At 46.7% G+C, this 14,695-nt stretch overlaps 1 protein-coding gene across 1 annotated transcript in view; it reads right to left on the bottom strand.

Annotated features, from left to right (window-relative positions):
- MASP2 (mannan-binding lectin serine peptidase 2) overlaps positions 1–9,031 on the bottom strand; it is an 11,946-nt gene extending 2,915 nt beyond the window's left edge. The window contains 7 exon segments of the mRNA XM_009074136.1: positions 1,239–1,320; positions 1,322–1,397; positions 1,400–1,426; positions 7,620–7,751; positions 8,002–8,179; positions 8,468–8,687; positions 8,955–9,031. Coding sequence (XP_009072384.1) covers positions 1,239–1,320; positions 1,322–1,397; positions 1,400–1,426; positions 7,620–7,751; positions 8,002–8,179; positions 8,468–8,687; positions 8,955–9,031 — 792 coding nt within the window.
- Between the last annotated feature and the right edge of the window lie 5,664 nt (positions 9,032–14,695).

Genomic DNA, 14,695 nt, shown 5'->3' with positions numbered 1-14,695 from the left:
CCATGTATTCCTGTTTTCTCTTCCCTGGAGACATGAGTAACAAATGGAAGAACATTAAAAATCTTCACTACACTGATCTTGTGAAATCTTTCGTAAAATCATTCTTCTCTACCAACATAATTAGAAGCAAATCTCTAAGCAGCAGCGTTAGGGCATCAGCATGGGCATATCTACACATAGGCACGGAACAATCCTTCGGGGAGGATATCAAAGGACAATTGCTGAGAAATTCAGCGTGCTCAACACACCTCCTAATCCCACTACGTGAGCTCTGGAAATTGCTAATGAGAAAAAGGCACCTAGGGGGTTAATCCCCGGGAAATGAAGGCCGAGGGTGCTGCCAGCGCCAGGGTTTATCGCCGTGGAGTCGCACATGTCACGAGAGGGAGCCCAGTCGTGCTGCAGAGGCTGCGGAGATTGTACTGGTGCACTGTGACCATGCGGTGGTGCTTCAGGACTGGGACACAGAAAACCTGCAGGGTCAGAGAGCACAACGTTCCTCCTGCCAGCGAACGTGTTACTTACTGCTAAAGGCTCTTGGGGGGAAACACAACCTTTCTCTGCCTTTTCTCTCCACTGTTTCGCTCACATGGGCAGAGATCTGCAGTTACAGGGGATTAAAACTGTGGCTGACTCAAGGTGATGCTCTCACACCAAAAGGGAGCAGTGACCTGCACAGAGCTTGGCTGTACTGACAGAACCAGCCCAGAGTGTCTGTTGCCTCATCACATACCTCATACCTCTTGACAAGTTAGGAAAATTGTTCCCTAAAATAAAATCATACACCTGAATCCAAACTGAGCTGGAAGATCAACCAGAATTCTGGAGTTGTCTTAAAACTGTACTTCAGAATTCCCCAGTAGCCACTTGGTTAGCAGTTGCCTTAGCAAAAATACCCAGGAAACCACAGTTTCCAAGCATCACTGGTCTTTCCAGTGATCCAGGTCTTTTCAGACCTTTCCAGCATGAAATATTGGGAACAGGTAATCCTGTATGAAATCATAGAGTCATCACACATATGTGTGACTGCTTCTGGTGAGTTTTCCAAAAGAGGAGAGTGTTGAGAGGTGAAAAAAAAAGGGAAACAAAAATGACAAAACTGAAGGGAAAAGAAGTGAACCAGGAGAGAAACAAGGAGACCCAACTACATTAACATGGCAAAACTCAGGCTGAAGAAGATACAGTGAAAAAACTGGGCCTGACTTGTATAAGCTGTGATAAAAGACAATAAACCTTACCTTAAGGACATCAAAGGGGCACAACATTCCTGTGTGTGGCTCTGCATGAAAGATCTCCAGGAATTCCAGCACAATCAGGAAACTCTTCTACCTGGCTACTGTAGCTGCAGGAGCTGAGATAAGGAGTTGGAGAGTCAGGGCTGGTGATTTCTCCAGTCTCTCAGTAACAACCTGGCTCTGACAGTGGGCTGGGGCAAACAAACAAACAACAGAAAATGATGATTGCAGTTGTTTTCACTCAGCTCAGCCATACCTGGGTAAAGGGAGTGGATCTTTCTCTACACTAGTCTATCCCCTCGTGAAAGCTCCAGAGCAGTCTCATGTGTTTCATCAGGGACATTTACCCCTCGTGAAAGCTCCAGAGCAGTCTCGTGTTTCATCAGGGACATATGTCCCTGTGGAGGAAATTGTGTGTGTTCTCTCTCTCTGTTGTGATAGGACCAGGGCACCAACACAATCCAGGCCTCCTGCCTCAGGAGAGCAGGGAAGGACACCAGGAAAGCTCCACTTAAGACAGCCTCAGGGCTGGAGGTCAGAAACAAGTGTGATAACTGGGAGCTCATCAGAAACATTCCGAGGTGTTAAATTTGCAGCTTGTCTGCTGCTCCAGTGTGTCCAAAGTGGTAAGATAGCTATCAGCTCCTCAATTCCAGAAGCCTCTGAATGCAGCTCTTTCTTTTTAATGCCTTTGTTGCCAGACATTTAGAATGTAATTGTATTCTCTGAGCAAAACCAGCTGTGCCTCTTGCCGACACAATTGGAGCCACAAATGCTCCCTGCTGAAGAGAAGCAAGAAGGAACAGCCACAAGTGCCCCGAGGATCTCTGCTTGTTGACAGCATCTGATCACTGTGAAGTGGTGCTTTGATCAGCTGGGAACAAAGGCTTTATGATGTGCTGCAAAAGCTGTATGAGCAATCCTGTAATTGATGAGGAATGCTGGACTGGCTTGATAACACCGGCAGATTTCTGCACCACTCTGGCACTGAATTAATTGTAAGAGGGAAATTGTTTCACTTTGAATTGTGTCCTCAAACACAACGTGCTAAACTCCACCAACAAAAAATGCCATTATCCAAGTCATTCATTACGGATTATCACCTGAAAACAGACTGGACACTTTCAGGTTACATTTTAATGGGAGGGAAGCAAGTTGTGAATGTGAAAATTAACATTACTGTCCCTTAACTAGCCACAGATTCCTTTAGTCAAGAGTCTAAGCTTCTTTTACTTCAAAGAATGAAGCTTGTTGCCACCCCATCCCGATGTGCCAGCCCTACTTGTTGCTCTAGGAAGTATTTGGATTACCAATGTTTACTGGGAAAGCAGGAAGAGGTAAAAGGATAATCTTTTGGATCTCTGTGTCTCTCAGCACAACTACAATACCCTAACAGAAATAATGATGCACTTGGGCAACAAGTGTTTATTTTAGCACAAAATGTGATTTCAGAACTATCTTTCCCTGTTCATCTTCCCAAGAAAGCTACAAGCAGCTGCTTTTATTTGACATGAACCATCACCCCAAGTGGCTGAGCATCCCTGGGTGTTCCACTGAAGTCATTCTCCTAGGTTCTCTAACACAGCTTTTAACACAAACAGTTAACAAACACCTAGAAATGCCTATTCTGTTAAAACTGAGCACTCTCCTCATTTATAAATCCTCTTTGAAATGCTCTCTTGGTCCACAGAAGCAGAGAAAGTTTGACTAATTCACCTGGAGGTTCTGCTGCCTCTGAATCCAGCCCAAGAGCACACTGCTTTGCACCAGGGATCAGCTGAGCTCCAAAGGGAATTAAATCTTTTCCTTTCACGCTATACTTGTAGAGGATTATCAGTAAGTGAGGATTTTTTCCCTTAATTCTTCCCAGCTAAATGCATATTTCTGTAATTTCACTGACTGTGCCTTAAACTACAGAAGCATTTGAAGGTTATGTGAGAATAAAGCACTTTTTCCAGCACATTCTCCTGAGCTGCTGCAGGTGCTGCTTAAAATACTCCAGTTACATAGAGTTCATTACCTCTCTCAGGCTTTAAGGTCCCACTGAAATTCCTCCTTCCACCTCCTGCAGCCCAGGCTAAGAAACACCCCAAAACCTGCTTCATATGCAGATCTAGCAGGATACTGCTCAGCCTTGTGTAAGTGCATAAAAATCTGCTTCTCTGAACACAGAAATTTCCTCATTCTGCCATCTCTGTCCCACTCTACAGCCCCTTCAGGAGTAGTCTGGAGGCAATTATAGGAAGAGCTACATGAAATCCTTGGGTGTGAAAAAAGACTCAGTGGGAATTCCTACCCTAAGCACACAAGCCACAATATAATGAGGACTATTTTACACACCTAACTCCCTAGTGAAATCATTAGGCAGTTAGAATCTCAAATCCTCTGCCAGTTCTGCATCAGAATCCTTTCCTATTACCTACAAAAGCCTTTTGCCCATGGGATCTGCCATGTAAAGAAGGGATACTCAGGTTGGTAAGGTTAAATTTTCTCTGACATGAACCTCAGAATTAGGAAGGAGCAACACCTTGGTTTTTATTTACCATAGTGATCATGTTATCTCCTTAGCTTAAAGGATGTTTAAAGGAATGTTATCAGACTAAAGCTCAGTGCAAATACAGGGACTAGAGAGAAATGGTGCAGAGAAGATCTCTGTGTGCTAACACACACACCTGTAGAGACAGAACAACACTGCACATAACCACACACTGTAGCTCCTGAAAGCTGTTTACTTTCTCTAGTAATCAGAGGGCAAAGGGACACATGATGAAATTAAAGGGTGAAAACCACAAATCTGATAGAAAAACAGGATTATGCTTCTGCATGGAAGTTTACTTGAAAAAACACTTACTGAACTGTACTGCCCACTGAAGCATGAGGTGCTGGCCAGTCCCACGGGTTGGACTCCAGGGATCCTCAGCCTGGGTCTGTTCTGGAATGCACATTCCAGGTCTGCTCTGAGCTGCCCAGGTGCTGGTTTAGATGCTCTTCAGGGCACAGACTGCTCTGTGTAGCAAAGAACAGCACCACAGCTCTGCACAGAGCTGGGCTCCCCACGTGCTGGCACAGTACAAACAAAACAGTGCCCTGTTAGTAGCTCAGTAATTCAGAGAACCAGCCTTGGTTTGAAGGACTAGAAAAGGAGAAAGTTAGAGACTTATAGTTCTACATACTTCATGACATCTGTCTCCTTTAAACTCAGTTTCTTAACTTGATGTAAGATTTTCATTATACAGTTTGGAGAAGACATGAATCATCACCTATAAACTCTCTTGACCTGTGCTCACATGAGTAGCCAAAACTAGCTGACCCAACAGAAGGTACTCTGCTAGTCCAAGAGAATTTGCAGCTTGAAGATGAAAAGGCTTAGACTGGACCTTGCTTTTCTCCTAATATCCCCTGGATGTGGCCACTGGGAGTTCCTTCTGTCAGGGCAGTATTTTTTTCCAGAAGTCTGCAAGTAAGAAAGTCATAAACTACCCAGCACAAAAAGGATCAAATAATTTTTTAACATCTGCCAGCAGAAATGTTGTCCCTTGACTGCTCAGTCCAAGCTTTAGAGCTATCCTGAGAGTGCTCAATTATGCTTAGGCCATATTTTTATTAGGATCACAGTGAGCTGTTTGCCAGAGGCTTGAACTCTGAAAAATGAGCCCCTCAAAACTTGCAAGTCCATTGTCAGTGGCTCATTAGTTCTCCAACAAAAGGTGGGTCATAAATTGTATCACTGAGCCATGACAAAACTTCAAGCTGCTTTGATCACAATTCACTGTGACCATGAAACAGCTTCTGAACAAGATTAAACACGGCAGAAATAAGCCTTGGTAGTGCTTGCACAGCCACTCTGCCCCCAAATCTGTTCTCTGCAGCATCTAACTCCTAGACACACACTAAACATCATCCCAGTATTCAGGGCAGGGGTGTTCCCTCTCGTTTTGCTGATGGATGTTCAAAGCTGCTATCAATGACTTGCCCAAGGGAACAGAGAAGTCTGCAAATGCAGTGGCCTGAAATGAGTTCAGTGTCCCATCTGAAAGACTCTCCATGCCCTCCCAAGCTTACCTGGAAAAGGGTTCTCTCCCCTCTGTGTTCTATGCACTAAAGAGTTGGAGTAACTGAACCTCATAAATAACAATTAAAAGCAACCCCTGCTAAACTGCAGAAATAAGGAAACACTGATCAGCTAAAGCTCCTTAATCCCTCAGGCTTTTAAACAAAGCCTTGTTTTCCCTTCAGCAGTTCACCTACAGCTGCTCAGCTCTGACTTGTTAAACTCTTGCAATAATCATCATGTTTCCATCACAGAGCTGGGGAGCTCCAGTCACTGACAAGTACTGGGCATGGCATTTCTTCAAAGTGTTTTAAGAAGATGGACCCTGCCTGAAGAGGGTACAGCCTGAATGGACATCAGCTGGACATACTGTGGAGCAGGGAGAGGCATTGTGAGGGACTGAGGCAGCATCAATTAGTACCACAATCAACTGAGCTGATGAACAGCATTCCTGGTGTGGCATCTCCTCTGTGGGGAGGGCACTGTGCCTTCCCCTGTATGAAGACAAGACACCTCAGCTGCCCTGTGACATTCCAAACTCCTGGAACCCTGAGGCTTTGCTCACCAGAACACACTTCAGCCACCAGGCTAAGTTCCCAATGGCCAGAGTCACAAAATGAGGATATCAAAATATTCAGACTTTTCCAAAGGGCAAATGGGCTCTGATTAGAAAAGTTCAATCTACAAGTCTGGGTGCATGTCTAAAAGGAACATTAGGGAACATAGGTTTGGTTCTGGTTTTCGTGGAGTTTAAGAACTATGGAAGGTCAAGCAACAAGAGCTGGACAAGATATTCAAGAGTCTTCGGTGCTCAGGGGCCTTTCTCTCTTATCAGCTCCTGCCTTATCTACCTTCTTTTTTACCCTGGAAATGTGAGAAAATGAATGTCCCAGAGGCTGCCATCAGCTTTCAACAAGGAACAGCCTCTTTATTGTGTGCAGGAGGCAGGTCTGAAAGGCAAGGAACCACACAGGCAAGTCATGGAGCAAGAGCAGCCTGCAGCCCTTGGCTGGACTGCGACAGGCAGGTCAGGAGGGAGGGAAACCAGCTCTTCCCAGCACATCTGTCTCCATCTCTGCCTAAGCCAGGAGAAGCTTAATTATCTCATGCTGGAAAATAAAGGAGAAAAAAAGAGCCTGTCAATATCAGCCTGCTCAGACAGGAGTCACAGGGGCAGCTTTTGCCTTCATCTCATGAAGGAGATCTGCAGAGACCTTTGCTTTGCAGCCCAGTGGCTGGAGCAGCTGCAATGCTGGATCTAAAGGCTCTGAAATATGAACAGGTTTCAGCACATCAGCTGCACCACAGCAATTCCCAACGTGTACATCTGCACCACCAAGGTATCCCAGCCCTTCACTACTGCTGATCAGCTCCCCCTGCCCAGGCCGTGTTCAAGGAGGAAGGCATAAGTGTGCACACATGGATGGTCAACTCAGAGCTGCTCGTCTGCTAGTTCACAGCTTTCCATTTTGCACCTCCACATTAAGGCCAGGCACATGCTTTACAGCCTCAGTAAATCCATATATTTGTGCTAAAAGCCACCACTTTAGGAAGGGCAGGTTGAATGAACAGCTCTGTTCCAATACACTGGAGACATGAGCAGTTTGAGTCTTGAATCATTCCCAGGCAGCCACGGCTGGAGAGAGTCTGTAATAGGCTGGAGTAGGGAAGCCAAATGCCAAGGCAGCCTGAAGCACTGGAAGTTAGATCCAATTCTGCCTTTCAGCACTGGGGAGCTCAAAGAAACTATCTTCCACCTGTGACAGTATTTATGAGCAGCATTTGTGTGGTTCTTTCCAGACAGGACTCAGTTTCAGGTGGCAAAGCTACACCCACAAGACATAAACCTCTCACCCTGTGTAGGCACATGTTTCACTGCCAAGTGAATCCTGAGGTGCTGATCCAGGCACCTGACAACACAGAAGCTTTTCCTAGCTGTGAACTGAGGAGCAGAGCCAGGCAGCATTTAGTGAGACAAACCTCACACTGTAAGTCCCTCTGAACAAGAGATCCATGTCTGGCCAGTCTCCCATTTAATGACTGGATCACAGTGTCTGGAACAGAGGTGGAAAGGAGTAACCAAAACCACCTGCCAGTGCACCATTCCACTGACATGATTGCTGTCCCTGAGAGCAGTCAGCAGCTCACAGCCACTCTGCAGACCTCTACTCACAGCCCTGACTAACCCCCTGAGTCTCCTTCCAGCTGCACCAGGTGCATAGGGAATACTGAAAACGACAATAAAACCCCACAGCTCTCACTCTGATGTTAGAGCCAGGACTGAAGTGGATGTTGTAGGAAGAGAACTAAGCCCTGATCTATCAAGAGCTCACCTGTGCATGTCCTCTTGTTCTCATGCAGTGTGTAGCCAACCCTGCAGCTGCAATAGTAGCCCCCCACGTAGTTGTGGCAGTGATGATTGCAGAGGGGTTCACCATCCACCAGCTGCTTGCACTCATCGATGTCTAATGGGCAAAGCACAGAATTAGGCAAACAACACCCTTCAACAACACGTTCTCTTGGTCTGAGCCACGCTGTGTTATGTGAACTTGGCCTGTTTGCCTTTGGCTGCTGTGCCCTTCTGCATCTGCCTCCATACAATGAGATTGTCTTCTCCCACCCAACATCAGCAGCCACAGGCTATGAGAGCACAGGGAAGCACCAACTCTACCACATCTGTGGCTCTTCCATGTACAAGAGGAGCTGGTCTCTTACCTTCAGCAGCATAGAAGGCCTCAAAGCCTGTGAATGATTTCTCATTGGAGTAATCAGACCGAAACACTACCATGAGGTTGTTGTCGATGGAGATGTACGTCTTGTTGCCTGGAGCCTCCTCAGTGTCTGTACTGTTCTTTCCACAGAGAGTAGCCAAGGTTTTCCCACCAGAGCTCAGCTGGAAAACAGGCAAACAAATCCATCAGATGAGTACAGGGCATTGCTCTTCCCAACCTGCTGCCCTGGCTTGGAAAGCATGTGTTTAATGGTGTGAGGAAGGAGACTTGGATGCTCCCAAAAGCTGTTTCTGGAGGTCTGTCCAGATCCAAGGACAGATAAGGACTTTACAAGTGGACTAAAATTAAGTGCTTACAAGAGCTCTGTTGGTCCTGCATGTGCCCAGGATCACATAGACACCATTTTTAACAGCTTAGCCCTGATAGACCTCGCCCTGTTCTGCACATACCTTCACATAATCATATTCACACAGGTAGGACAGCTCCAGGTTGAAATAGGTGAAGTAGATGCGGACAGAATATCCCTTGGGGACAGTAATATTCCAGGTTCTCTCCTTGTGATTTGGGTAGACGTTTGGGAAGTTGGGGGATGTGATCCTCCCATACATTTTCTGCAGCACAATGCTGCTCTTTACCCCACTGTAGAGCACAGCCAGCAAGACAAACAGCCTGTGTCAAAGGAACAGAGGTTAAGGGAGAAAGAGTGAGCATTAACTCAGATCACACCCCAAAAGCCACACATCCAACTGCCAGTCTTGACACCAGATCAGGTAACTCAGTGCCAGCTGAAATCTTCACCCCTTCTCACTTGGCAGTGGAAGAAATCAAGATGTATCAGTGGAGTCATAGCTAAACAAGATAAGACTCACACCTCTCCCTTCTAGAACAAAACCAAAGGACCAGAGGAGCTGGGAAAGGCCCTGTGACTGCACTCACCTCATCCTGCTGCTCTCCTGTCCAAGCCTGCTCTGCCCTGAGCCCTGGGGAAGGAATCTCTCTCGATATATTTGCATTTGGGGGTGGATTTATTATGTGTGCTCTGCTGTGTTTGTCTGGATGTTGAACTCTGATGTTTATCTCCTTTCCACCCCCTTCAGCCTACTGAGTTCTGGGAACAGCAATCACTAAAAACCCAGGCTCGTGTTCAGGCTTCAGTCAATGACAGGGAGAGGCAGGCAGAGATGGAAAGGGTGGATTAGGAATGCTGCAGGCTCTTGGAGGGCTCTGCGGGAAGGCAAGGGGTGGGAGGAGGTGGCTCCAGACAGTGTCTGCACAGGGCAGTGAGGGGAGCTGGGTCCTCTAACCAACTGATCTACAGTCACTACTAATGCAAACAGCATGTTACTGGAAGTAACTGGAGAGTAACTGCTAAGTAACTGGAAAGTAACTTCCAAGTAACTGGAAAGTAACTTCTGTTGTCAGAGCAGGAAGGTGTTGGAAACAGAGTAATGAGACATATTACAGGATTTTATATAGTGACTGGTGTGTTTAGATGGTTCTGCATGATGGGACAGGAATACCCAGACACACAACCCCACAGAACACATGGGCATGAGTCTCAGAGATGCCAATGCCTTCCAGTTCTCAGCTGCACATTTTAATCCAGTGCAAACTGGTGGTGACTGAAACCTGCTCCATGCCTTGTTCATCCACATGGATTGCTTTTTATCCTGCCCATCCCGGAACCATAACCACCTTTTTGCCATAAGGCTAAAAGGCACACTTGAAAAATAACTCAAATTTCTCTTCAGCATTCATGGATCCACACAGGGATTTCACACTGCCCAAGGGATTCAACTGGGAGAGCCAGTGCTCTAGGACATAAAGATTTATTAATCCCACTGCTTGCAGACTGCTTCTTTCCAAGTCAGCACTTAGGTGTCCCACGAAACTCCTATTTCAGTGTACGTGGAGATAGATTTAAATTTATAGAGGGTGAAAAGCCAGATATATTAATCTAGATCCCACCACTTCCCAGACAAAAAAAGGGACAGAGTGGGAAAACTGGTCTGCAGCAGGGAACAGACTACTGCACTGCACATGCAGGGAATCTATCCTGAGATAGCCTGTAATTAAATGGACACCCTCAGAACAGCCAAAAATCATTACCCCAGGCAGTGAGGCTGGTGCTGGCAGGGAAGCAGGAGTTATTACATGAACAAAACTAAGGCCAACAAACCATTTAGCAGCCTGCAAACAGAAAACACATTTAATAAAAGTGAAGGAGAAACTTGTAGCAGTAATAATTAATTGTGTTGCAGCAGTACCTACAAGCATGGCTAATGGACAAGAACCCAGAAGGGACTGGCTTTTCCCATGGCCCACTAGCTGCTAAAATGATCCTATCAACAAGATAGATGTGGACTTCATTCTGGCTGGAAATGAGGGAAGAGAAAGAAAAATTTTGTAGAAAATCAATCCATGCCTAACTGAGCTGTTGCCTGACTCCTACAGGCATGAAAACTTCCAGAAGCATCCCACACTGGGCTTCCTGCTCAGTTCTGTAGCAGAGGATGGAGTCAAGTCTGAGCTTAGGCCTGAAGTTTCTCACTGATGAGACCCCTGAAGCTGATGGTTGCTGCTGAGAAGTAGCTGAAAGGTGACTTAATAAGCTGTAATCCTGGAGCCTGAGACACTGAATGCTCAGTGCACACACTGCTTTCCCCTGGCATGGTCTGTGGAGAAGCACTCGATGTGGACACCACCAGAAACACTGTCCCTGTTTTGTTGCCCAGAATGCTTCCACCCCCAAAAAGCTGCTGGGGATCAGCTCACCAGGTGCAGCAGTATTTTGGGAGCACTGTGATAGCTAACCTCAGGCCCAACACATGCTCCACTTGCCCACAATTTCCCTTTGGCACAGAGCTAAGCCAGCTTGAAAGCTGAGTGGACTTCATCCATGCCACAGCAGCTTCCAATGCTTTGGAACTTGCCAAGTTACTGATCCACTTTAGGAAGTTTGGGTGTTACCTGAAATGACAGATGCCTCCTGAGAAGTCAGCCCAGTTGTCTTCTCGTGCCCTTGTCTCCTTCCATGCTGAGAGCTGACTGAGGTAGCACAAAGGTGAGCTATATTCTCAAAAGAATCACCAACTTGTGTGAAAGCCACAGTTCAGAGAAAGGACTTCCCTTGGAAAAAAAGAATCTGTGGAATGGAGGAATATGGAATGACACAGAGATACTGGAGAGAACTCATCTGAGCACATACTCTCCCCCAGCCCCTGGACAGTCTCTCAAAATATGCTTTTATTACTTGACACTGAGGTCTGTCAAGGAAAGGTTTCAAATCCCTCCTGCGGCAACAGTGAGTGCAGACAGCAAAGTCAGACACATGAATAAATCAGCAAGAGCAGAGCTGCTCAGCCAACACAGTGCCTCAGGCTGGTACCACTAACATCCAGAGAGCTGATCTTCACTTACCCTGCAAAACCAGACAGCAGCAGGAACCAACCAAAACCATGAGCAGGCTGGAAAGCAGCAGTGCAGCTCAGGCCACCACCAAAGTGCTGTGAGATCCAGGCTGAGCCACGGGGCAGCTCTTCAGCTCAGCTTTCCCTGCCTTCAAGTTTTGAAACTGCAAAAATGTTACCTGAGGTAAATTCTGCCAAAGCTGTGTTCACACAGAAAGGGTTTCAGCTGTGACAAACTCTGAGATGCTGTAAAAATGAAATCAATACAGCTCCACCATTTAATCAAAACAGTCCCAGACAGCTCTATTTTTAAATGGACCATGCAAAAACCACACAGTGGGTCTGAAAACCATCTTGTGCTGAGGGGCAAAACCACCTCCAGGTCTCTGAAAGGCAACTCCTGCATTCTGACAGCAAGTCCATAGAAAGCATGGCAATAACTGAGCGGTGTTTGGGGTATAATAAACAGGACAGTGAGCATCTGAATGTGCTTCCAGATCTGAAACACGGGTACAGTGCCAGAGCCAGAGGCTGGTTAAGGAATGGAGGAAAAGCCTGCACAGTGCAGTCATCTAACATAGCAGGGGCTGTCCCTGCATCACCAACCAGGAGAGCAAACGAGAGCAAGAGCTGCTTGCTGTGATCCCTGAAGACATTGCTCCCCACTGCCCCTTCCCTCTGAAATGCCAGCTGCCTCTGCAGTGCCCTGAGAGATTGCTGGGCTGCTTGCTGTTCCGTGGCTAAATCCCATCCTCCTGCACTGAGGGGTTCAGAGGACTGGGGGGAGCAAATGCAGCAGAGGAAAAGACGTTCTGTTTCCTCACTACAAATCAAAGAGCGTGACTGACATCCAAAGACAAGCAAACAGACTGAGCAAGCAGAGCATGGAGTGGGGCAGGGGGAAGAGCCTGGTTGCTGTGAAACAGGAAAAAACCATCTTGCCAGGGGAAAAAATAGCAGGCAGAGAAAGCTCCTGCAATGGGGCAAGGTACTTCCTTCAGTTAGGGCAGGTTTCCCTCCTTCCCACGCCGTCTGCTGCTGTACACTGTTTGCAAAGACAGACTCCAGCTGCCACAGGGTGCTGCAGCACATTTCTCCAGCACTGAAAAAAAAAATCACTGGCCTTGTCCTCTCTACCCTGCACCAACCAACTTCCAAAGGACACCTACAGCATCCTCTTCATCTGAAAGTTCTTGGATCTGAGCTCATGTTGTCTAGGAAGATCAACAACAACTCTGGGGTGAAGATACCTGATGGCAGTTTTGCTCTTCTGGCATAAACAGAGTTCTCAAAATCAAGGGTGGCTGTGTGGGGTTGAACTCAGGTTGGGAAACATGACCTCTCCAGGAGCACCACAGAGCTCAGAGTGCAAAGCACACACAATTTATACATCATGTATATGTACATACTGAAAATGATAATGGGTAAATACCTCTATGACCTCTGTTCAACTGCACAGCTGCAAAATCCAACAGCACACAACTTCCACATGTGCCAGCCCATCTCAACCACTGCATGGCTGGATGGGTATGTATTCACATATGTGACCACACAAGTTCCAGGGCAGATCCCTGCACTGCACACACTCAATCCCTTAGGGAGAGGAGTATGACACAAGAAAGAGATGCTGGTCACACTACTCTGCCTCCTCATGGGAAGAACTCCCACCCTGCCAGAGGGAAGGTAGAACTGCATAGCTCAGAATCTCTTTTCCTGTCTCCCCACTCCCATTAGCCTGGCTCTCAGAAACTGAAGGAGCTCACACAGCTACCGTCTCACTCCCACCCACATCCTTGGTAGCTGCAGCATGTCTGCTGGGCTGGCTCCAAGTCTGTGACTTCACTGGAGCAGCTGCTTGTGCTGGGAAGAGAATTTGGTTACAATTCAGATGCAGCTAAAGCCAAAGCTATGAGGTAGTGCTGCCTTCTCTCCAAGCAATGACGGTCTGCACGTTCCAGGCACAGCCAACATGCTTTCCCTGGGTAAGCTGCCTCCAAATAGCCAAGAGGGACAAAGGGAGTGGGTGAATGGCACATCCAGCATGTAGCTCTTGTCCAGCATGAACAGGGAAGGCAAACTGGGGGTGGCAACAAAGAGAAGCAAGAAAAATATGACAAATCACTGTACTAGAGGTCACAAAGACCAACTAAGGACAAGCCCATCAGGAACTCCCTACTGTGAAGAGAATGAGGCTAAGGAAAACTTCCCCTGAACCTATCATAGATTCATTCAGCAAGCAGCTTGGCCCTGCAAAGTAATTAGGAGACTTTTCAGTTCCCAGAACAGGACCCAGGAATCACAATCTCATTTAGAGAGAGTGGTTTGGAGTTACACACCTGCCACAATGACTGGAAGGCCTGGAGAGTCACTTGCCAGCTTGGAAAAGACTGTTAGCATGTGCATTCCCTGCAGCACAGTCTCCAGCAAGAGGATCTACTTGAGCAGCAGCTTCTCTCCAAAACCATTCTTTGTCATGGGAGAACTGCAAAGCAAGCTTGGCAGAACCACATCCACCTCCTGCTGGAGTACCTGGACAATCTTCCACTGCTTTATCCTGTCTTAAACAAAGCTTAACACTTTCCCTGCCAGCAGAACCAGACTGCAGAGCTCAGCAAACACCACTAAGTTTGGAATGAAGCCTTGGTTTTTCAAAGAAAGGGAACTCAGACTTCATCTTCCACACCAAACCCCTCAGACAAGTTGCTCTCAGTTTAGAGCACAAGGTTTGCCTTTGGAAGTCAGAGATTGGCTGCTTGTCTCTATTTCCATTTCCCTTTCATCTGTTCCTTCTTTCATGTCTGCTCTTCCCCTACACATACACACAGTAGTTAACACTGTGAGGAACTATATTCACCTCCCAGATGTATAATTTGCTGAGGCTGGAGGAGACAATAAATTCCTGAGACTCCCTTCCCACTCAGGAAGAGGGAGAAGCTGAGAAATGTGCTGAAGAATACAATGTGCTGAATTCAACAGCATTAGCACTGGCAAATTCATTAAACCCACTTGCAAGAGGTTCCTTGTCCACATATACATCCAAATGCATCTTCTACTCATCCCTGTTCAACTCAAAAACATCCTTCCCCATTCCTCTTCCTCTGCAGTTGTCCCTAACCTCCATTTTTTGTAACAAAAAGGCTATTACCCAACTAATCTTGCTAAATAGGAAAGCCAGCCCAAAGCATTCCCAAAACAAGAGCTGCTGCTCAGGCATTAAATACTTAGTATGATACACTGAAATGGACAAATCTTCCCTCTGGCTAAATC

This window comes from Acanthisitta chloris, unplaced genomic scaffold, assembly GCF_000695815.1.
Source record: "Acanthisitta chloris isolate BGI_N310 unplaced genomic scaffold, ASM69581v1 scaffold32344, whole genome shotgun sequence".
Taxonomy (NCBI): Eukaryota; Metazoa; Chordata; class Aves; order Passeriformes; family Acanthisittidae; genus Acanthisitta; species Acanthisitta chloris.
Note: the sequence above shows the minus strand (reverse complement) of the source record. Positions and strands in the feature narration are given on the sequence as shown.